The sequence below is a fragment of the Erinaceus europaeus genome, chromosome 8 (assembly GCF_950295315.1).
Source record: "Erinaceus europaeus chromosome 8, mEriEur2.1, whole genome shotgun sequence".
NCBI lineage: Eukaryota > Metazoa > Chordata > Mammalia > Eulipotyphla > Erinaceidae > Erinaceus > Erinaceus europaeus.
The window spans coordinates 71,287,011-71,310,651 of NC_080169.1; the positions used below are offsets into that span (position 1 = coordinate 71,287,011).

Below are 23,641 nucleotides of genomic sequence, written 5' to 3' on the forward strand. Positions count from 1 at the left end.
GCTATGTCTTCAACAAAACTTACAATACTGGCAGTTTCACTGCATTAGAGATGAAATTTTGGAGATAAAACTTTAAGACATGTTATCCAGGAGGTAGCACAGTGTTTAAGGAACTAGACTCTCAAGCATGAGATCCTGAGTTCAGTCCCCAGCAGCACATGTACCAGAGTGATGTCTGGCTCTTTCTCTCTCTCCTCCTATCTTTTTCATTAATAAAATAAATAAAATCTTTAAAAAAAAAACAACTTTAAGACGTATGGACAGTCAAGCAAAAAGAAATTGCAAAGTACTACATAATTATGCTTAACAAAGAAACTGGTACTATGAATATCAAAAGTTTTTGAATGTAAAACATTAATTCCCCAATAAAAAAAAAAAGTATCAAAAGTTGACTAAAGGAAGTCTGGCGGTAGCACAGTGGGTTAAGCACATGTGGCGCAAAGCCAAGGACCGGCATAAGGATCCTGGTTTGAGCCCCCGGCTCCCCACCTGTAGGGGAGTCACTCACAAGAGGTGAAGCAGGTCTGCAGGTGTCTATCTTTCTTTCCTCCTCTGTCTTCCCCTTCTCTCTCCATTTCTCTCTAACAATGACAACATCAGTAACAACAATAATAACTACAACAACAATAAAAAACAAGGGCAACAAAAGGGAAAATAAATATTAAAAAAAATCAAAAGTTGACTAAAGTCTTCACTATGATATTATTCCTGTATTTATCCAGTTTAAAGACAGGCTCTAGACAGTGGCAATTTATACACAATGGACATTTATTTAGTCTACATATATAATTAAGAGAAGAAATTAAGGAATGAGAAATAAAAATCAGGTAGTCAGGCGATAACGCAGCGGTTAAACTCAGGTGGCGCCAAGTTCAAGGCCCGGCATACTGGCTCCCCACCTGCAGGGAAATCGCTTCACAGGCGGTGATGCAGGTCTGAAGACGTCTGTCTCTCCTCCTCTCTGTCTTCCCCTCCTCTCTCCATTTCTCTCTGTCCTATCCAACAACGACGACATCAATAATAACTACAACAATAAAACAACAAGGGCAACAAAAGGGAATAAATAAATAATGAAAAAAATCAACTGATAATCTCGTCTCTGTAAAATGCTGGTTAAAAAATATAAAGTCGGAGGACGGATGGTAGCTGTGGGTTAAGCGCACATGGCGCCAAGTGCAAGGACCGGCATAAGGATCAGGGTTCGAGCCCCAGGCTCCCCACCTGCAGGGGTCGCTTCACAGGCGGTGAAGAAGGGCTGCAGGTATCTTTCTCTCTCTCTATTTCCCCCTCCTCTTTCATTTTCTGTTCTTTTCAACAAAATGGAAAAAATGGCCACCAGGAGCAGTGGATTTCTAGTTCAGGTACCAAGCCCGAGTGATAACCCTGAAGGCACATAGAAAAGAAATGTCACACTTCACCTCATAGAGGATATTTCACTCAGTTTAACTCGTAAGAAGATAAACTGGTCTCAAGTTTCAGGAAAGGAATTTGAGAAGAAATTATCAAGAAATTTAAGACTATCAACTGAACAACTGCACACTATTCTAAATGTATAAATATTCAGTATTTCTTTCATGAGTTCTCTAAATAGGACAGTGGCATGAACAAAGTTACCTGAAAGAAAGTTACCTGTAATTTAGAGGAACTTTAAAATAGACAAAACAGGGAGTCCAGCGGTAGCACAGCGGGTTAAGTGCAGGTGGCGCGAAGCACAAAGCCAGGCATAAGGATCAGGGTTCACCTGCAGGGGAGTCACTTCATGGGTAGTGAAGCAGGTCTGTAGGTGTCTATCCCCCACCCCCTCTGTCCCCCCCTTCTCTCTCCATTTCTCTCTGCCCTGTCCAACCACAATGACATCAATAACTACAACAATAAAACAACAAGGGCAACAAAAGGGTATAAATAAAATAATTAATTTAAAAAAGAATTTAAAAATAGATAAAACACTTTTCAAAACAAAATTACTGCTTTTATCCAACTGACCTAGCACTGGAGTCTTGCAAGCAAAGCAAATAATCTTACCAGTTTAAGGAGTTCCAGTAACAATTAGGAAGCTTAGTGTTTCCTTATTTGGCAATTTTAGTCTTGGAAAAAAGAGAACAAAAGAGCAGAGAAGTCTATAGCTATTAATTGGAAAAATTCTTAAGTGGCATGCACACACAAAGTTGGTTTTTAATCACAATTTTGGATTTATGATGATCCATCAATATGTAAGCCCTGGGCCTTTATAACCAATGGTCCTGTCCATTCACAGCCAGATTTAGACCCTTTTACTGTGATGTTAACCAAAGTTTGCTGATCCACACCATTCTTGGCTTCATTGCCCCTTTCTAACAAGGGGCACCAGAACATATTCTGTCAAAGGCTGAGGTTACAATTCTAAGAAGCCATAGGTAAGTCACTAAAATCTCCCAGTCTCAATTTCCCCTTATCCTCATCTATGGCACAACATTAACAGTTTTGCATATTTTGTCTATAAAAATCATGCTAAAAATCTGTAGGTTTTTTACATATTTGAAATAACTTTGTAAATGATAATATAACATATTATTTAACCAGCTGAGTTGGCAAAAGACTACTCTTTGATACAAAACTGGCCCTGAGGACATGAGCTTATCTATAACATGTCATAAGCTGTTTAACATTTAATACACAACAAATCGCTATTAAACACAAAAGCCAATTGAAGCAAAGTACAGCGTTTTAGATATGGAGAATTATTTGATGTTATAGCTGTTACAATGCCCTATCACTTGAACACATGGGTGATTTTTTTTTTTCTAATGCAAATTTTATACATGCCCTCAAAGGCCTTCAGCACAAGAATGTTAGCCATTATGGGAACTCAATCTCCCCATTATTTCTCCAATACTTCAATGAAATCACTTTTCACTTGCATGCATTTCAATCTAAAATGCCCACATCAATACAACTATACCACTGCAGTCATGTTCCTATCTGCATAAAAAATAGAAAGGACTAATAACAATTAAAAAAGCATCATTACCCACCGCTCTCTACCACTCAAAGAGAAAACTGAATGAAGCAAAATTAAAGACAAACAGTACAGACAAAATATTCTTTAAAATTCTTTCAGTTTCCCAAACTCACAAGTACCTGAAGTAACATTATTTCTTTCACACACTGATGATGTCTGTAGCCACCTAAGGCATGACCAAAATCTAAGGTAGAATGTTTACATTAAAATATTCCTTATATGGTCAGAAAAGGATTACTTTTAATTAGAAACATTTTGTAATATAAAAGATGCTCAGTATAATTTGAAATTGTGAGGTACAAAAATAATGTTTTTCTTTTTTAAAAAAAACTGGGTAGAAGCCGAGAGAAATCAAGAGGGAAAGGGGAAATGAAGGGGTGAAGGGAGAGAGAGAGAGAGAGAGACAGACAGACAGACCTGCAGTGTTGACGCACCACTCATAAATCTTTCCCTCTGAAGGTGGGGACCAGGGGCTTGAACCTGGGTCCTTTCACACTGTAATGGGTGCACTCAACCTGGTGTGCCACATCCTGGCCTCCCAAAATGCTGTATTACATCTCCTGGATGCTTACTGAAATTCTTTAGTGAAGTCTACAGAATTTATTTGCAATCAAATAAATTTTGCAGACGGAGCACAATCTCTCAATTTTTCTATCTTAAATAGGTATACACTTGCCCTAGACTTATGTTCTAACAGGCCTAAAAACTCCTTGAAACAAAATGACTACTGTGGAATATAGATAATCTCTTTAAAGATTATATAACTTCTTTCCGAACCATGTTCGCGTGTGACGTTTAATCAAATCTACTATAAATGAAAAAAACAGAAACAGAACTCCTAGATTTCCATTTTTAACAAACATTAAAAGTATTCAGTTTTCAGAAAGCTGCACCTCAGGAATAAGCCTCCGTCAATTACTCAGAATTATCACAGTTCATACTCATGCTAAATCAATATAAATCAAGTGAATCGTATTACAACACGTAGAACCTGCGGACAAAAGCAAGCTCAAGAATTTAAGAACTTCTCATTCTCTTAATATTTACCAAATTCAGCTGAAAAGCCTGCAGCAAGCAATACCTGGTTTAAGAAACCACAGAACAGAAAACTCATGAAACTATCAGCTTCCACCATCCCGTCCCACCCTGCTCCATTCTGTTGCTCTTCATTACCATCCCCTGGTTAACTTTCAAGATGAATGGGAAGAAACCTGTTGGTATGGATTTTTTAAAAAATAAATACTACAGATGAAGCAGAAATAAGTTGCTCTGAGGAAACTGCAGAGACATTCATTTATATGCAAGCAAAACCAAAACAAACCAGAATAAGTAATACCCACATGTATTCCAATCAAGTGAAGATGCCACCTGGTGACTTGCAGAGATGGGATCTTAAATAAGAGACGGCTACTCTCCCAAGGGAAATTAATAATAATAATAATAATAATAATAATAATAATAATAATAATAATAATAATAATAATGGGGCTCTTCGCCCAGGCTGCTTCAGAAATGCGGCTTCCCGAAGCGGGAGGTGCGGATGTAAGGTGACCACCTCCCCACCCCCCAAAACTCACAAGCGCAGCATCTCCCGGACCAGGCGGGATCGGGAAAAGCACCCGCAGCCCCGGCTGTATCGCAGAAGAATCCGAACAGCCTGAGGCTTGGGGTGCGCGCCCCGCTCCACCCCGAGATGGAGCCGGTAGCTACAAAGCTGCCAACAGCGAGGGGCGCTGGAGAGAGCCGCCTCCAGAGAGGCCCCAGAGAGGCCCCAGAGGAGCGCGGAGCTCGGGGGCGCTCGGGCTCACCTCCGACCCGGGGCAGCCAGGCGTGCGCACCACCGCCGCGGCCGCTGCTCCTCGCCGGCGGGAGATAGCGCCGCCGCGCCGCGGGAGGGGCCCCGGCGGCCCGCGCCCGGCTTCCTCCGCCCACGGGCCCGCCGCGCCGGCGGTGCGCAGGGCGCCAGTAGCTGCAGGCAGTGCCTCAGCGCTCGCCGTGTCATCGCCCTCGGGTGCGGTCACCGAGTCTGCCCCCCCCCCACACACACACACACAACCACACACTCTCCGCGGGCCCCCTGAGCCATGCGGAGCTCAGGCCGCGGCTAGGCTCAGCCCCACGTAGCCGGGTCACTTACTCATTGTGACCTGCGGCTCTGGCAGCCCGGCCCGCGTCCGCGCCGTGCCGGCCGCCGCTCCAGGCTGTCCCAAGATGGCCGCCCCCGCCCCGCCACCGAGGCCATCGCAGTAATGGAGACGCCGCAGGGCGCCTCAGCCCGCTGCAGACCCCGCGTGCAGCAGGTATGCGAGGCCCCTTCTGAGACCAGAAGCTACCTGGCAGAGGACTCTGATAACCAACCACAGTTGCTAGAACTGAACAGGGTGCCGGAGGCCTCCCAGCCTGCGTGGCCCCAGGAAACAAGCACTTACTGGCCAGTGTTGCCCTGAGCTGGTCAGGGAGGAAACTAAACTGTCATTTGAAGTATGTGCTGTAGGCATTGAATATTAATGGTAGCACTGCCTTAGCGTATTCATTGGACTTTTAAAAATGATGTCACAGCCTAGAAGTACATACAGTTCTCATCTAAATTTGCTTTGTTAAAAAAAAAAAAAAAGCAGTGATGACGAAAGAGCCTCATATTGAGATTTTAAGTTGCTTCTAGGATTTTCTTTTCACACTGCAGCATACAATTAGTTGTTTCAAGAACTATAAGTATAGACGTCTCGAAATCTAATTAGACAATGGGTAGTCAGGTAAAAAAGAGTTCTCTATAAAACTATGGGGTGTGTGCATAGGTCAAAAGAAACTCGGGGATGGGGCTGAAGTTGGGATCAGGTGGAGAATTTTCTTAGAAAAAGAAAAAAAAACCAAATGCAGAACTGCTGGGAAAATGCAAGCCAGGCTGTTGCAATTCCAAAGTAAAAGTAAAGAAATTGTCAGGTGCAGAAGCTTATCCCCCTCAGGCTAGCTTTCAGTTGTTGCTGAATGTTACTGATGTAAGTTTAAGAATTGACTTCAGGGAGTCGTGCTATAGCTCAGCGGGTAAAGCGCAGGTGGCGCAAAGCACAAGGATGGCGTAAGAATCCCGGTTCGAACCCCGGCTCCCCACCTGCAGGGGAGCCGCTTCACAGACGGTGAAGCAGGTCTGCAGGTGTCTGTCTTTCTCTCCCCCTCTTTGTCTCCCCTCCTCTCTCCATGTCTCTCTGTCCTATCCAACAACGATGACATCAATAACTACAACAATAAAGACAAGGGACAACAAAAAGGAATAAATAAATAGATAATTTTTTTAAAAAGAATTGACTTCAGGTGGGTGGGGCGCACTCTCAATGGTACCAGGTGTGTAACTACAAAAATAAAAGACGCACCACTACAAACCTGAAGAGTAAATTTAAATTGCTGCTGCTGCTGTTAATAACTTTATCTGTAAGAGAGTTTTAAACAGATAATCTTTTCCCCTTAGCCTCAACTCCTTATTATGAAAAATTTTATTGTATATAGAAAATAGATACAGCATTTTGTTAATACCATTTGAATAAGTCGCAGACATCAGAACACTTCACTTCTGTTTCAGCTCGGCTCTAAGAGTAAATACATTTGTTTCAGGGGCGAGGTGGTGGCTCACCTGGTTGAGTGCCTATATTACAATCCTCAAGGACCTAGGCTGGAGCCCCCAGTCCCTACCTGCAGGGGGAAAGCTTCACGATTGGTGAAACAGGGCTGCAGGTAGCTCTCTGTCTCTCTCCCTCTCTATCTCCCCCTTCCCTCTCGATTTCTGACTGTTTCTATCCAATAAATAAAAACAAATATTAAAAAAATAATAAAAGTATTATTAAAAAGACATTTGTTTTAGAATCATGCCTTTACCACACAAAACAATTAGCTTCGATCCTTTAATAGTCGATCTGTCTTCCAATTTCTGATTGTCCTATTGATTGAAAAAGATAAACTTGTATTTTAAATAAATTTATTAAAGAATCAAACTGAAGGGGCCAGGTGGTGGTGCATCTGGTTGAGCCCACACATTACAGTGCTCAAGTATCTGGATTCAAGCCTCTGGTCCCCATCTGCAAAGTGGAAGCTTCAGGAGTGGTGAAGCAGGGCTGCAGTTGTCTCTCTGTCTCTCTTCCTTTCTATCTCCTTCTCCCCTCTCAATTTCTCTCTGTCTCTATCAAGTAATAAATAAATATTTTTTTTAAGTTTCAGGTAATTAAAAAAAAGAATCAAACTAAAAGGGGGAGGCAAAAGGAGGACTCCAGCTTGGAAAAAGCCTTCTGACTGGTCTAATGGTTTTATACAATGTATATCCATAAGGGAAAGTTACAACAAATAGCTTAATGCTGTAGATTTTAGCAAGCAATGTGCAGAAGACCTGAGAAATCATATCAACAAACAGCAGAATTATAGAAAAAGTTAGCTATTCGAATAGACAAGCCAAGAAATAGTCACCATGAAAGGTGGCAGGCAGCCATAAAGGACCAACTGTCAACTGGGTGCCTGTATTTTTATGCCTGTAATATTTGGGGCTACATTTCCTTCAGATTGCTCAAGAAAACCACTTCTGAATGCTTTATTTCATGCATGGGATAGGGTGCTATCAAGTCCTTCCCCATCTTCGGTGCCTGGAGAAACTTCTCTATCAAAACTCTTAATCTAGGTGGACAGCAAGTCTCATTGTTTCAATCACTTTTAAAGTGATTGAAGGGGAGTCGGGCTGTAGCACAGCAGGTTAAGCGCAAGGTGGCACAAAGCACAAGGAGCAGCATGAGGATCCCGGTTCGAGCCCTGACTCCCCACCTGCAGGGGAGTCACTTCATAAGCAGTGAAGCAGGTCTGCAGGTGTCTATCTTTCTCTCCCCCTCTCTGTCTTCCTCACCTCTCTCCATTTCTCTCTGTCCTATCCAACAACTACGACAACAATAATAACTACAACAATAAAACAACAAGGGCAACAAAAGGGGATAAATAAATAAATTTTTTTTTTTAAAGTGATTGAAGGATATATAAGGAGGATATCGTCATGTAACTGTGTGACTGCACCTTCTGTTCCATTATGCTTGCTTAGCTTTGATACTGAGACCACCAGCTTGGAAAAAAGCCACATTTATGAATGTATGCCACAGCATTTAGGAATTCCTGACTCAATGTTACCTATACATTGAGAAGAAAAAAACAGACAAGAAGAGGAGGAGGGGGGGGCGGTAATTTCCCAACTCCCAAAGTATTCTTTTGGGGAGTGGGAGTGTGCATGTCTTGAATGTTAGTGATCATCGTGTCCCAGATCATTACATCCCTGTTACTTCACTTAGTAGGAAGTTTTGGGTGTGATTTCTTTCTAGAATAAAACCAGCTATGTTCTAGCTTTTGGCGCATGCATTTCAGTGCAGATGGTAGACTTTAATTGGTTTGTCAGTGCAAACCTTTATAAGTTTTCCTTAATAGCCCTAAGAATAATTAGTATTTAGGTTATATTGAAGTAGAATACTATCTAAGTCCGTGTATTGTATTTCTTTATTATGTTTAAGTAAGAAGCTATCGGAAATATTCACAATTTTCTCTCCATCATACACATAAGATAAAGAGACAAGTATTCACCGGGTGCTTTAGATAAGGATATCTTTATAAGACAGAGAAATCTATGAGGGATGAGTATTAACAGATTAAGTAGAAATGTGTTAACATAGAGAATATTATTGGTGATATATTAATAATAGTAATATAGGGGGCTGGGCAGTAGTGTATCCAGTCAAGTGCAAAGACCTGAGCAAGTATCTGGGTTCAAGCCCTCACTCCCCACTTGTAGGGGGAACACTTCACAAGCTGTGAAGCAGATCTGCAAGTGGCTATTTTTCTATCTCCCCATCCTCTCTCAATTTCCCTCTGTCCTATCCAATAAAATGGAAAAAATGGCCACTAGGAGCAATGGGTTCATAGTTCTAGCACTGAGCCCCAACAATAACCCTGTAGGCAAATAATAATAATAGTATCTTAACTTCTAGAATTCTACATAAATGTTATGGATTGTTGGAATCTCCACTTAACTGGACTGCTAAAGGTTAATGTTTTGAGTTTTCCTATACAATGAAAAGCTGTTGGGAAGGGGTAGAAAGCATAATGGCAGGAGTCGGGCTGTAGCACAGCGGGTTAAGTGCAGGTGGCGCAAAGCACAAGGACTGGCATAAGGATCCCGGTTCAAACCCCAGCTCCCCACCTGCAGGGGAATCCCTTCACAGGTGGTGAAGCAGGTCTGCAGGTGTCTATCTTTTTCTCCTCCTCTCTGTCTTCCCCTCCTCTCTCCATTTCTCTCTGTCCTATCCAACACCGACAACAACAATAATAACAACAACAAGGGCAACAAAAGGGAATAAATAAATAAAATAAATATTAAAAAAAAAAGAAAAAAAAAAAGAAAGCATAATGGCTGTACAAAGAGACTCTCATGCCTGAGGCACTGAAGTCCCAGGTTCAGTCCCCTGAACCACCATAAGCCAGAGCTGAGCAGTGCTCTGGTTAAAACAAAACAAAACAAAATTGTTTAGGTCAGGGGCAGATAGGATAATAGTTATGCAAAGAAACTGTCACACCTGAGGCTCTGAAGTCCCAGGTTCAATCCCCAGCACAACCTTAAACCACAGCTGATCAGTACTCTGGTGAAAAAAAAAAAAAAGCAAAGCTGTTTAGTATTAGAAATTTAGCTTACTCCTGGCAGAAACCGTAGTTTGCCCTTCTTCACAGTACAGAACAAAATGAACATTGCACCCTTTGCATTTTACCCATGGTTTAATTTTAGATCCTCACTTGCTGAACTGGATTTTATTTGCTCTTCTCTTTTATGCAACGACTAGGAATTTAGGCATTTAGCACATAATGTGATTTGCCTTCTAAGTTGTTTCTTGCTAGTTATTTGTTTGTTTTATCAGAACACCACTTAGCTCTGGCTATTGGTCATGTGGGTGATCAAACCTGGGCCCTTTCTCATGAAAGTTCTGTGCACTGAGTACAGCCTAGAATGTTCATGGCTGTGACCATGGACTGGGACCTCAGACTTACAAGGATTCAGAGATTACATAGGCTCCTATGCTAAATATGAACATATATGGGCCCTACAAATTGATGAGGTAAAAAGTTTACATACATTCCTCATATTTGGGAGCTACTTAATACAGCTTTCTAGGCCTATTGTCAACTTTTTTTTTTTTTTGGCTTGTTTACTCTTGTTTTTTTGTTTTTACCATAATGCTGATCAGCTCTGGTTTATTGTGGTGTAAAGGATTAAACCTAGGGTTTCGGAGCCTCAGGCATGAAAGTCTTTCTTTGCATAAACATTATGCTATCTCCCCTCAACCTCCCACCCCCATTCTCAACTCTGACACCATCTCCGCAGATAATATTTTTAGTCCACCTGCATGTTAGCTATCAAGCTCAGGCAAAAATTACTAAAGTCATGTGTCCCTTGGAACATACCTAAAATAGACTTCCTAGCTTCTCCCCCCTCCCCTTTATCTTTTTACCAGAGCACTCCTCAGCTCTGGTTTAGGGTGGTACAGGGGGATTGAACCTGGGACTTTGGAGCCTCAGGCCTGAGAGTCTCTTTGTATAACCATTATGCTATCTATCCCTGTTGTATGCTTCACATTGGTTTTGGTCTCACACACAGCCCCACACCCCACCACCCCCACCCCCTGCCTCTGGGAGATTGTGGTATGGCCCCTGCTAGTTTCGTGGGCCCTCTTCTCCCCGCCCCCGGAACCCCTACAGATTTCGAGAGTCTTTGCTGCGGCCCCCGGAGGAGAAGGATGCAGGACAGATCTGTGTGGTGATTGGTTTGGGTTAGTTTATGAATCGTTGTTCGTGAATAAAGAAAGATAGCTTTTCTGCCCAGCCGTGTATCCCCCAGTCTCTGTCTACCGCCGCGAAGCTAGCCCAGCCAGCTGGAGCCCCGAACATAAACAACATATCCCCAACTTCCTAGCTTTTGCCCCACACACATAAACTCCTAATTTCATCTGCTCTATTTCTGTGTTTGGGTTCCTGTTTATTAAACAATTAGTCCTGCTTTGTATCTTACTGCCTTTCAGCTACCAAGTTGCAGACACTACTATGATTTCATCCTGACTTACCAGTGTGTCTAGAAGTCTCGCCTCTCCAGAGCCCTTCCCCACTAGGAAAGATAGAAACAGGCTCGGGGTATGGATTAACTTGCTAATGTCCATGTCCAGCAGAAGCGCAATTATAAAAGCCAGACCTTCCGTCTTCAGCACCCCATAGAGAATTTTCATTTATCCTCCCAGAGGGATAAAGAAAAGCAAAGCTTCCAATGGAAGGATGGGTCACAGATCTCTGGTGATGGGGACTGTATGGAATTATACCCCTGTTAACTTACAATCTTGTTAATCATTATTAAATCACTAATAAAAATTTAAAAAATAGTGGCGCACCTGGTTGAGTGCACATGTTACAATGCACAAGGACCCAGGTTCGAGCCCCTGGTCCCCACCTTCAGGAAAAAAGCTTTGCAACTAGTGAAGCTGTGCTCCAGGTGTCTTTCTGTCACTCTCCTTCACTATTTTCCCCTTCCCTCTGGATTTCTGGCCCTCTCCAATAAATAAATAAAGATAATTTTTTTTTTAAGTTCTGTGTTTTACCGCTGCCTTTAAAATGGTAAGTGCTGCCAAGAAGAGGAGTCAATTTATATAGTTCCTTCAAAGTGGCTGGTGGCCAATATAACTTTTTTTTTCCTGATCCATATTCATACCTCTAGCACCAGTGACTGCACTTAGCACTGAACAACATCATGTCTGTGGGCTGAATAAATTTGTTCATGATTATTTCCTAAATTCTAAAAAGTTCATTTGGAGCTTGTATGGGTAGGGAATATGTAAGGGTACAGTATAATACAAGTAAACAGGAAATTCATGGTTCAGCAAGATATCTAGAGTCCTAGAAGGAAGAAAGACTGATTTCTGTGATGATTTAATTCAAGGCTATCCTCAGATACTCATTGTACACGCAGTTTAGAAACTCTCTTGACCTTGCTTCAAAGTCATTTTCGAAGTGCAGTTAACAGCATGAGCTACCTTTGCACAGCAATCTGCTGATTAGAAGCTCTTAACTGGGGCGGATGGCAGGCAGCCACACACAATTTGTCAGCTCTACAGCCTTGCATGCCTCTAGACAGATGCTACAACTTTAGAATTTTATGGTAGCTAGTTAACAACCTTGTCTTATAGACTACAGAGTAACATCCCATAAAACTGTCTACACTCAGTTTTCTTTCCCAGACATAAAAATATCCTACCCAGCCCCACACTCATGAGTGCTCCCAATGTATCTTCTACTTTCTTGATACAAAGTACAAATGACAAAACCTCCTTTAAGTGGAAAAGGAAATGGGGCTATCATTTCCACATGCCTAGACAACCTATGAAACCACACTTTTCACAATAGATAGACTGATTAATTTACAATGTGTCTTTGATCATATTTTATGGTTCAGGTTATCTCTGTGTGTTCATTTATTTAAAAATGACAGCAGCCTAGGAAGTGGCACAGTGGATGAAGTGTTGGACCCTCCACATGAAGTTCTGAGTTTAATTCCTGGCCATTACGTCTCTGAATGATGCTTTGGTTTTTTCTCCTTCTCTCTCATGGTAATTAATACAATCTTTATTTTTCTTAATTGACCATTTCAGGGCCTCATGCATGCTAACTTTTCCATTCTTTTCATTTCTATGAAAGAGAGGACAGAGAGTCACCACAGCACTGGAACGTACCCTAGAGTCATGGCATTCCTGTGTACTGCCAGGTCTTGGATCCAGGTCATGCATATGGCAAGGTAAGTGTCCTACCAGTTAAACTATCTTCCTTCCTGTTCCTTTGTTATTTTATGCTACATACCTATTTGTTGTTTTAGAATTTCACATTTGCAATTTACCTTGTTTTTTTCTTGTATTTATTTTTTACCCTGTTTTCATTTTTTTTCTTTTTTTTAAAACTTATTTATTTAAAAAAGGAAACATTAACAAAACCATAGGACAAGAGTGGTACAACTCTACACAATTCCCACCACCAGATCCCTGTATCCCATCCCCTCCCCTGATAGCTTTCCTATTCTTTATCCCCCTGGGAGTATGGATCCAAGGTCATTGTGGGATGCAGAAGCTGGAAGGTCTGGCCTCTGTAATTGCTTCCCCGCTGAAGATGGGCATTGACTGATCAATCCATATTCCCAGCCTGCCTCTCTCTTTCCCTAGTAGGGTGGGACTCTGGGGTAGTGGAGCTCCAGGACACATTGGTGGGGTTGTCTGTCCAAGGAAGTCTGGTCGGCATCATGCTGGCATCTGGAACCTGGGGGCTGAAAAGAGAGTTAACATACAAAGCCAAACAAACTGTTGAACAATCATGGACCTAAAGGCTGGAATAGTGTAGATGAAGTGTTGGGGGGTACTCACTGCAAACTATTGTGTGCTGGAGCTTATGTGAGGTGAATTCCAGCAAGGAAGGTAAAACGACCGGTTCTCCCTTGCTCATTCAAGAGACAATGCAAAACAGACAAGAGACACTGGGGAGAATTGGGACACTCTCATTTAATAGCAGATGGACATAGGCTTAAATAGGAATTCAGACAAAGAACATATTTCAAACATGTCAGAAATTACAGGTTTCTTAACGGTCAGTTTGCCCCTATGGTAGAGGGCTGGTATGACAGGAATTGATGAGATACATAAAGGTCAAGACAATTATTCTCCATGATGCAAGCAACTTAATTATCCAAAGGTATCTGAGAGAAACATAAGGGTTAAACCAGCAGGGTGAGATAGAGAGAAGATAAAACAGCATGGTAGTTATCAAAGCTATAAGGAAATAAAGTTTGGAGTTTCACTGACTGATGTCAGAGAGGTGTTTGATGGAGTATGCTTTCTCTAGTGATCAAAAGTGAGGTGATTGTGTGAACTCTGGGTGACTATGTGAACTTTGAATGAGCCTTAAGGCAGGCAGCCATGTGGCCTACAGTTAATGGGGAGAGGCAGTGAGGTTTCTGTGGGCTTGAGAGTCTGAAAGGGAAGAACTAAGTCTGAGAGACTGTTTTTTCCCCTTTGCTCATCTCGGTTGAGAGAGACTAACAAGGGGGTGTCTTTCCCAGACCTCCATCCAAGGATGGGGGCAGTTTTCCCTAAGCTCTATCAAGCTTACACATAGCCCCACAATTGTGTACTTCTGCTTTCAGGTATATATTTTGCCCTAGTTTATGGATATGTGTGAACATAGGCTCTATCTCATGGGACTGGTCTATATCTAGGTTTTGGGACTTTGTTAAGGAAGTGAACTGCCTGGAATAAATTAGAGAATCCTATGAAAGGAAAGGTCTCACCGAGTAATGAAGCTGAGGGGTTGTCATTCCACACCTGAAATCTCTGGACACAGTCTGAAGTGAAGCATGCTGAGGTGGTGCTTGTTGCATTGATTAGGCTGGGATCTTTTTCTTTTTTTAACCTGGTCACTGCTCAGCTCTGGCTTATGGCAGTGTGGGGGATTGAACCTGGGATTTGAGGGCTTCAGGCATGAAAGTCTCTCTGCATAACCATTATGCTATACCCCAACCCTTTACCTTGTTTCCTTTCTTTCTTTCTTTATGAATGAGGCAATTTATTAACCCAGCATAATTTGTTCTAATACTTCTTGTTGGCAGCTGCCACCTGTCCGGCGATTCTGTCCAGATCTCTCTGTCCCTGAGGTGTCACTTTGTGCTCCCCATCTTGGTCCTTTTCCACCATTTTCTGCCCAGATAGGTCATATATGTGCCATTATTGTAACATGTGCACTCAACCAAATGCACCACCATTTGGCCCCCATATGTGCCATTATTAAGATGAAACTTTGACTGGACTAGATTTTATTTATTCTTGTATGTTTGTTTGATGTAAGTAAAGAGAGAATCAGAGCATCACTCTGGCACATATACTGTGGGAATTGAACTCAGATTCCACATTTGTAAGTCAAATACTTTGTCCACTGTGCCACCTCCTAATACACACACAGACACAGACACACACAGACACACACACACACACACACACACACACACATATATATCATCCAGAATTTTCACTGGAGCTTCAAGCCTACTTGATTCCATCTCTCTTGGTGGACTTTTTTTTTTAGATGGAGTGTGAAAAACAAAGAGAAAAAAAAAAACAGGGCATAGGGTAGATAGCATAATGGTTATGCAAACAGACTCTCATGCCTGAGGCTCCAAAGTCCCAGGTTCAATCCCCTGCACCACCATAAGCCAGAGCTGAACAGTGCTTTTGGTTAAAAAATAAAAATAATAAAAATAAAATAAAATAAAATAATTTAAAAAAAGGGAAATAGAGACAAAGAAAGAGAAACACCATAGCACTGCTACACCACTCATGAAGCTTCTCCTTTTGTGTGGTCCTCCCATATGTTGGTTGACTAGGGGCTCAATACCCGATCTTTGTGCATAATAAATGTGTGTGTTCTACTGGATAAGTTATCTCCTGGTCCCTCTTTTTTTTTGTCTTTTTTATAAGAGCTATATAGTATTCTACAACAAAAATCTTCTATGGAAAGAAAAGGACTTGTGAGAATTTCCACTAAAACCATAGTGAGTTTAGGTTTTATGCTGGGAACTTGTGCAGATGCAGTCACATCTGCCATGTTGTCCCCTCAGGCTACTGCTAGTTCCCGCGAGAGTTGGGACATTCTTGGAGTGCCTGTTCTGCCATGTTGTGCCCTCAGGGCATTGTCTATTTCCTCACGATATTTGGAGTGCTTTGGTTACTCCTCCCCCCTCCCATTCTCACGAGAGTTATTATCCTATCCTGGAGTGCTATGGTTACTCCTCCCCCTTCCCATTCTCGCGAAAGCTACTCCTATAAAAGCCCTTCTTCTTCCTCACCTCTCTCTCTTATCGGTGCTTCACTTTGGTGTTTAGATGCAGGAAAGGTTACTGTGTGAGGCAGCCATTTTTGCTACCTCCACGTGGCCCAACCTGCTTCTCTTGCACCCAACTCTGAGGTGCCAGCGCAAATAAAGATTTGTGTTCCCTCTTCGCTCCGGACCTCCTCTCTCTCTTCTCCACGGAGCCGAACGACAAAGACATCTTCCATAGGTATCTTAAGAAATCATTTATACTTGGAGTCTAGTCCTTAGGATTTGATAGTTCTCTAAGAAGTTTGTAGAGGACACAGGAACTTACATCAGGCTCTTATGGGGCACCCGCTACAACACAGGTTTATGCAGTTACCCCCACGTAATCAAAATGGGGCCTGCTTTCAGTGCGGTCGCCAAGGGAATTGGTGTAACCAATGTCCAGATAAGCTGCAACCACGCCTCCAGTCAGGGCAACCACGCCTGCAGTCAGGGCAACCCCACCTTCAGTCAGGGATCCAGAAGCCACGAACACCTTGTCCTAGATGTCAGAAAGGTTTTCATTGGAAGAGAGATTGTTGGTCCAAATTTCATAAAGATGGCACACCCCTGAATGGTACAAATTCGGGGCCCGAGATTTTGTGGATCACTCCTGTTTTAGAACGCGGTCACCCTACTATGACAGTAAGGATTGGCAATATTCCTTTTAAATGTTTGATTGACATGGGGGCAGAAAAGACGATTTTAAGGCAAGCAGAGGTTCCCCAAAATTGGGAACTCCTCCCGGGACCCCGTATACACGGAGTTGGAGGGGTGACCCAATCCTTTCTCACATGAGATTCGCTCATGTGGGAAGACCCGGAAGGTTCTACTGGGCACTTCCACCCATTGGTAGCTGATATTAGCACCAACCTATTGGACAGGGATCTTCTAGAATGTCTTGATGTTAGGGTATCCACAGATGCCTCTGCAGAGCGTAACACCCGCTCCTGCGAGACTAGATCTAATCAGCACCCCCAATACTAACTGCCACTGTTCGTAACCAAACTCCCTGCTTAGACTGGCTTTCTAATGAGCCTGTCTGCGTGGAACAGTGGCCTCTGCCTAGGGATAAGCTAGAAATTTTAAAAGAGCTCGTCCGAGAGCAGTTGTCCTTGGGACACATTCGTCATTCTCGAAGCCCATGGAATACTCCTGAATTTGTGATTAAAAAGCGCTCAGGAAAATGCCATCTTCTCCAAGATCTCCATGCAGTAAATAAAACCATGCAGGTCTGGGGCTTCCCCCAAAGGGCTTTGCCTCTTGCTTCTGCAATTCCCACGGGAATTCCAATCATAGCTATTGATATACAAGATTGCTTTTTCTCTATTCCCTTGCATCCGAAAGATTGTAAACGTTTTGCCTTCTCTGTCCCTTCTATTAATAACAACCCTGCCGATAGATTTGAATGGGTGGTGCTGCCCCAGGGCATGGCCAATAGTCCTACAGTTTGTCAAGAGGCTGTTAAATCTGCCCTTTTTCCATATATTCATAAGGGCCTTAATGTTTTTTACTACATGGATGACGTCTTAATATGGGGAAAATTAGATACAGATCTCTGTGCCCTATGTGATTTTCTCATTCCTGCATTAAAGAAAAGTGGCCTTAATGTAGCTCCTGAGAAGATACAGCTAATTCCTCCAATATCTTTCTTAGGTTCAGAGATTTCTCTAATGCAAATTCGTCCCTTAAAACCTAGTGTTACTTTTCCTTCTAACCTCACTCTTGCTTCTTTACAAAGTTTTCTTGGAAATTTAAATTGGCTTAGGCAGTATCTTTATCTGCCTACAAGCTGCCTCCAACCACTGTTTGACCTGTTAAAAGGAAACAAACAGCCCTCCTCAAAACATAGGTTAACTCCTGAGGCCTCCTTGGCACTGGAAAGGGTTAACCAGGCCCTCCAGGACATGCACCTTGTTCGATTCTCCCCCTCCTCTCCGGTAAACCTTCAAATCTTTAACTCCACCCCCACAGTAGTAGGGGCATTGTGGCAGAACCATGGGGTTCTCGAGTGGCTTCACACGCCAGGAGGCGGAGCTCCAGACTCCTCACTGAGATAGACACATTAGCATTCATGGTTCGACAAGGAAGAAATAGGTCTGTGCAGGTCTTAGGGAAAGAACCGGATTTAATTATTCTTCCCTTTTCTCTCACAGATACAGAGTGGCTCATACACCATCATTCCTGCTTTGTCATAAGCTTTGTGGGGTTTCCAGGACAAATAGATAACCATTTTCCTTCTAATAAATTGATAGCTTCTTTACCTCTTTTGCCTCTACTAGCACCTAAATTTTTCTCTCGGGATCCCATTCCCTCTGCTCCTACAGTCTTCACTGATGGTGGGAAAAAGGGAGCTACTGCCCTTATATATTACCCAGACAAACAATCCCCTAAACCTCTTTTTACTGAGCTTCCTGAGAATTCCCCTCAGTACAAAGAACTTTATGCTGTTTTCCTTGCATTAAAAGCTGTACCAGAATCCTTCAACCTTTTTTCTGACAGTGTGTATACTGTTAACTTACTTTCATGGCTTGCTTGTTCTTATGTGAGAATTGATGACAACCCACTTTCCCCTCTCTTGATTCAAATCACCTCTATGCTCTTTTCTCGAACCCAACCACTGTATATTCAACAGCTTCATTCCCACAGCCCTCTTCCTGGTTCCCTGTCTGAAGGGAATGCTGCAGCTGACCGCCTTGCCTCCACAGGAACTCTCCTTGTTGGTATGCTTCTAAAAACCCCTTCTGTTTCATTAGTTTAATCCCCCCTGCTTAACACTATTCTATTTACATAACCACTTCATTCTATTTACATAACTGCTGACAACAAGCACCACCCTCCCTCCAGGGCATTGGTGGTTCAGTGGTAGAATTCTTGCCTGCTCCGCCCCCTCTCCTTGTTATACCCTGATTTTCACCAGTCACTTTTCTCTCCACCCTCTCTGCATCGCATCCTGTTCCCACCCTACTGGGCTAGTATATTTATAAGGACAAGATTGTTTGTAGTAGTTAGTTTAGCTTAGCTCGGCTTAGATTGTGCTGCGTCCTGCATGAATAAAGAGATACTGCCTACAGCTCAACCATGAGTCCCTGGTCGTCTGTTACCTGCCTGTGAAGCCAGGCGAAAGCAACATCTCCTAGTCTCTGTCTCTGATCCTGCTGACTTTCATTCCCTAACCCATGTTAATCTTAAAGGCCTTCGAGCTCGATTTCCTGATGTTCCTTTACCACAGTTGAAACATATCCTTGCTACATGCTCTTCCTGTGCAAGTCTCATAAAAACACCTGCTATTCAGACTCTTGGGGTTAACCCCCGAGGCTTAAAAGCTAATGCTCTTTGGCAAATCGATGTCACCCACATACCTAACTTTGGCAAACAAAAATATGTGTTTGTCTCAATTGATACCTTTTCTAAATTTATGTGGGCAACAGCTCAGACGGGAGAAAGCTCTAAAAAGCATATAAGCCATATGCTCTCCTTTTTTGCTGTGATGGGCTTACCTCTTCAACTGAAAACTGACAATAAACCTGTGTTTACCAGCAAACAATTTAAAGATTTTTGTTCCCTCTGGAACATTACTCATACCACAGACATTCCCTATAATCCACAGGGACAAGGCATTGTCGAGAGGGCCCATCAAACCCTTAAGGCTCAATTAAATAAAGATAAAGGAGGAATGTACCCCCCAATATCCAGCTAGCAAAAGCCTTAACTACATTAAATCACTTTAATATTTACAATAACTCGGATCTGCCTCCTATTATTCTTCACTGGCAAACACCATCTACTCTTCCGGCTATTAAGGTCAAGTGGAAAGACCCACTCGATAAAATTTGGAAAGGGCCTGAACCTCTATTGACCATGGGAAGAGGTTTTGCATGCATTTTCCCACATAATTACTCTAAACCTGTCTGGGTTCCTGCCCACCATGTCTGACAATACCCGCATGATGGCACTGCTATCCCTGAAAAAATAGAAATAATACAAGAGGACTAGATGCAGGATACATCCCAGGATCCATAATATGACATGGCAGAATCTGGAAAATCTGGCTCACAGAGCCCTCTCTCCTACCCCTTCTCTGGATGTCTTATGTTATGATTGGCCAGTTGTGTTTTGTGAGTGAGTGTGTTGAATGACCAAATTTTTTGTATGACCCATCTGCTCAGAGTAATCTAAATGTTAAAACCATTGTCACTAATATGCATTAACTAAGTAACCTGAGTATGTTTATAGTCCAAAGTAAAAATTGTTAAAAAAAAAATCAAAATATATATTTTAACCAAAATTGGTCTGAAGATTCTGCTGTAGAGACTTGCTACGAGAGGTAACATTAGATGACCTTCAAACAAAATCATAAAGATATTTAAACCAATTATAATCATCGAGGTGTCAATTATAGTAAACCTCTAACTTGTTACAAGTTTTAATTTTTTTCACAAGTAAGTGATTACAGCTATCAAGCCTTCATATGAAGAATCATCTGTTCATATGGTAAGGTATTAAAGTATAAGAAGATCCTCCATATTCAACCTATGTGAATTAACAACATTCACATATTCTTGTAGACTTAACTGATGTATCTTGTCTTGCCACCATAGGCCTACCTTTGTCAGCCAACAATTTAAAGATGTTTCCCTTTATGACATCACCCATGCCATAGACATCCATTACTACCCCCAAAGACAAATGGCTGCTCCCCTGGACATCACATCCATTGACTGCTTCCCTTATACTTGAGATATGATCCCACCTCTTCATACCAATGGATACATTCCCCCTTCCTTACCTGTCTACCCTTAGTTGTGGGACCCTTGCTTGTTTCACAGTAGGTTCTATAATTCTTAACAAGTTCATGGCCTTTTTGCAGCAACAGATTGATGCCATAAAGATGCAACCTATACAAGCTCATTATCATAGTCTGGACATGGCAGAATATGGAGTTGCTGCAGAGGATTTGCCTCCCTCCATCGGAACGTCCACCATGTAGAGGGCTGGCTAGCCAATGACGGGTAAAGGGGAAACTAGCGCTATCCAGTCAACCTAAGATAGGGCACCTGGTACTACTGGGCAAAAATGACCAGGTGTTCCAATGACAGGTAAGACAGAAGGCTGATCCCCAACCTAAGACAGGCACAGTCCACCCTACCACAAAACAAAGTCCGCCAAACATCAAAACATGATATAAGATAGGGGGACATGTGGGAAGCCACATGTGCCCTCAAGGTTGCTATTGGCATGGCCATAGAGTCTTTGTTAAAAGATAAGTTCCTGGGAGTTGGGCGGTAGCACAGCAGGTTAAGCACACATGGTGCAAAGTGCAAGGACTGGCATAAAGATCCTGGTTCAGGCCCCTGGCTCCCCATCTGCAGGGGGTTTCTTCACAATCGGTGAAGCAGGTCTGCAGGTGTCTCTCTTTCTCTCCTCCTCTCTGTCTTCCCTTCCTCTCTCCATTTCTCTGTCCTATCCAACAACCACAATATTAATAACAACAATAATAATAATTACAACAATAAAACAACAAGAGTGACAAAAGGCAATAAATAAATAAATAAATAAATACTTAAAAAAAAGATAGTTCCCGCTTCCCTACACCTTAGAGTCTTTGTTAAAAGATAAGTTCTTCTTCCCTGTGAATCATCCAGGACCTTCCAGATAACGGCTGATTACCATGACAAATAAAAATAATCGGGAGTCGGGCTGTAGCACAGCGGGTTAAGCGCAGGTGGCGCAAAGCACAAGGACCGGCATAAGGATCCCGGTTCGAACCCCGGCTCCCCACCTGCAGGGGAGTCGCTTCACAGGCAGTGAAGCAGGTCTGCAGGTGTCTATCTTTCTCTCCTCCTCTCTGTCTTCCCCTCTTCTCTCCATTTCTCTCTGTCCTATCTAGAAACGATAACTACAACAAAAACAACAAGGGCAACAAAAGGGAATAAATAAATAAATAAAATAAATATTTAAAAAAGTAAATAAAAATAATAATAAATAAGAAAGATAAATCCCCCAATACTCAGTTGGCTAAGACACCAAACCTCTTTTTCTATAAAAAATTCAAATCAGATGCCCTGCTAACCACCAGAAGCAGATTGTTTGTCTTTCTTCCACAGGACTCCCAGAAAAAAACATCTGGACCCCTGCACACCCTGACATCACCCACTAGATGGCATGACTACAATGGCACCCCCCGCCGAAACCCTAGATGTCACCTGATGCAATCTGAAGAGCCTGATTCACAGACTCCAAGGACAGAACTTTTTTATTGCCTGTCTGCCTTTCCTGCTTCTGCTTTTCCTGTCACATGTTGGCGGTTCCAGCTCACTCTCTACAGAAAAGCGGAAATCCAGTGGCTGACCTTCCTCATGCAGCATTTCATCCTCTGCCATTTCTCCCCCTAGTCGCCTACTTTGGACTGAGACTTCTATCAGACTTGCTGGTATACCCTTTGGACACTTTAGACAATTTTACAGCAGCTTCCTTCCCTTCACGTTGCTGGTTTTTCATAGACTGACCCTGAGTAGTTCGTAGACTTTACAGACTGTTGCCCTGGCCATTAGATAAAAGGAAAGGGGGAGATGCTGGGAAATTGTGCAGATGCAGTCACATCTGCCATGTTGTCCCCTCAGGCTACTGCTAGTTCCTGCAAGAGTTGGGACATTCTTGGAGTGCCTGTTCTGCCATGTTGTGCCCTCAGGGCATTGTCTATTTCCCTGCGATATTTGGAGTGCTTTGGTTACTCCTCTCCCCCTCCCATTCTCACAAGAGTTATTATCCTATCCTGGAGTGCTATGGTTACTCCTCCCCCTTCCCATTCTCGCAAAAGCTGCTCCTATAAAAGCCCTTCTTCCACACCTCTCTCTCTTGCCGGCGCTTCACCTCTCTTGCGACGCTTCACACCTCTTGCCGGCACTTCACCTCTCTTGCCGGCACTTCACCTCTCTTGCTGGTGCTTCACCTCTCTTGCAGCACTCCACTTCAGTGTTTAGACGCAGGAAAGGTTACTGCATGAGGCAGCCATTTTCGCTACCTCCACGCAGCCCAACTGTTTCTCTCACACCCAACTCTGAGGTGCCAGCGCAAATAAAGATTTGTGTTCCCTCTTTGCCCCAGACCTCCTCTCTCTCTTCTCCGTGGCACAGAACGACAGTTTTACAGAATGCCCTCATTTTGATTCACTCAGGACCCAGATTCAAGCCTCTGGCCCCCACCTGCAAGAGGAAAGCTTCATGAGTGATGACGCAGGGCTGTGGGTGTCTCCCTGTCTCTCTTACTCTCTCTATCTCCCCTTCCCTCTCAATTTCTCTCTGTCCTATCAAATAATAAATAAGTAAAAATATTTTTAAAATTCCAGTCTTATCATTGCATCCTCTGATTCTTGAAGACTAAATATAATTCTGAGGAAGATATTATAGGATGAAAAGAGTATGGATTTGGGGTCAGGATGTTGGCACACTTGGTTAAGTGCACATGTGCAAGGACCCAGGCTCAAGCCTCCAGTCTCTACCTATAGGGACAAAGCTTTGTAAGTGGTGAAGCAGGGCTGCATGTGTCTCTCTGTCTCCTTTTCTATCTCCCATTTTTTCTCAATTTCTGGCTAGCTCTATCCAATAAATAAATAAAATAAAACATTTTAAAAGTGAATAAGTCAGGGGTTATGCCAGATTTATAAGGCATTTTCTCAGTTACATGCTTAATGACATATGTTGGCAGCTT

General features: G+C 42.7%; 1 protein-coding gene and 1 long non-coding RNA gene across 6 annotated transcripts in view; one reads left to right on the forward strand and one right to left on the reverse strand.

The window, feature by feature from the left end:
• NAPEPLD (N-acyl phosphatidylethanolamine phospholipase D) overlaps window positions 1-5,484 on the reverse strand; it is a 44,756-nt gene extending 39,272 nt beyond the window's left edge. The window contains exon 1 of one of the 5 annotated variants that reach the window (XM_007532685.3): window positions 5,428-5,484. Coding sequence is in view for 2 of the 5 variants with exons in the window: in XM_060196361.1 (XP_060052344.1) it covers window positions 4,807-5,000 (194 nt within the window). In the remaining 3 variants the exon portion in view is untranslated. Of the gene's footprint in view, window positions 1-4,338; window positions 4,451-4,575; window positions 4,678-4,806; window positions 5,032-5,135; window positions 5,319-5,427 lie in introns of those variants that run through there. The other 4 variants (XM_016192364.2, XM_060196361.1, XM_016192366.2 and 1 more) reach the window with 4 other exon arrangements.
• Window positions 5,207-23,175, forward strand: LOC132539911 (uncharacterized). Its single transcript, XR_009551199.1, has 3 exons — window positions 5,207-5,298; window positions 12,737-12,833; window positions 20,802-23,175. It is a non-coding gene; the product is annotated as an uncharacterized LOC132539911 (long non-coding RNA).
• The last annotated feature ends 466 nt before the right edge of the window (window positions 23,176-23,641 follow it).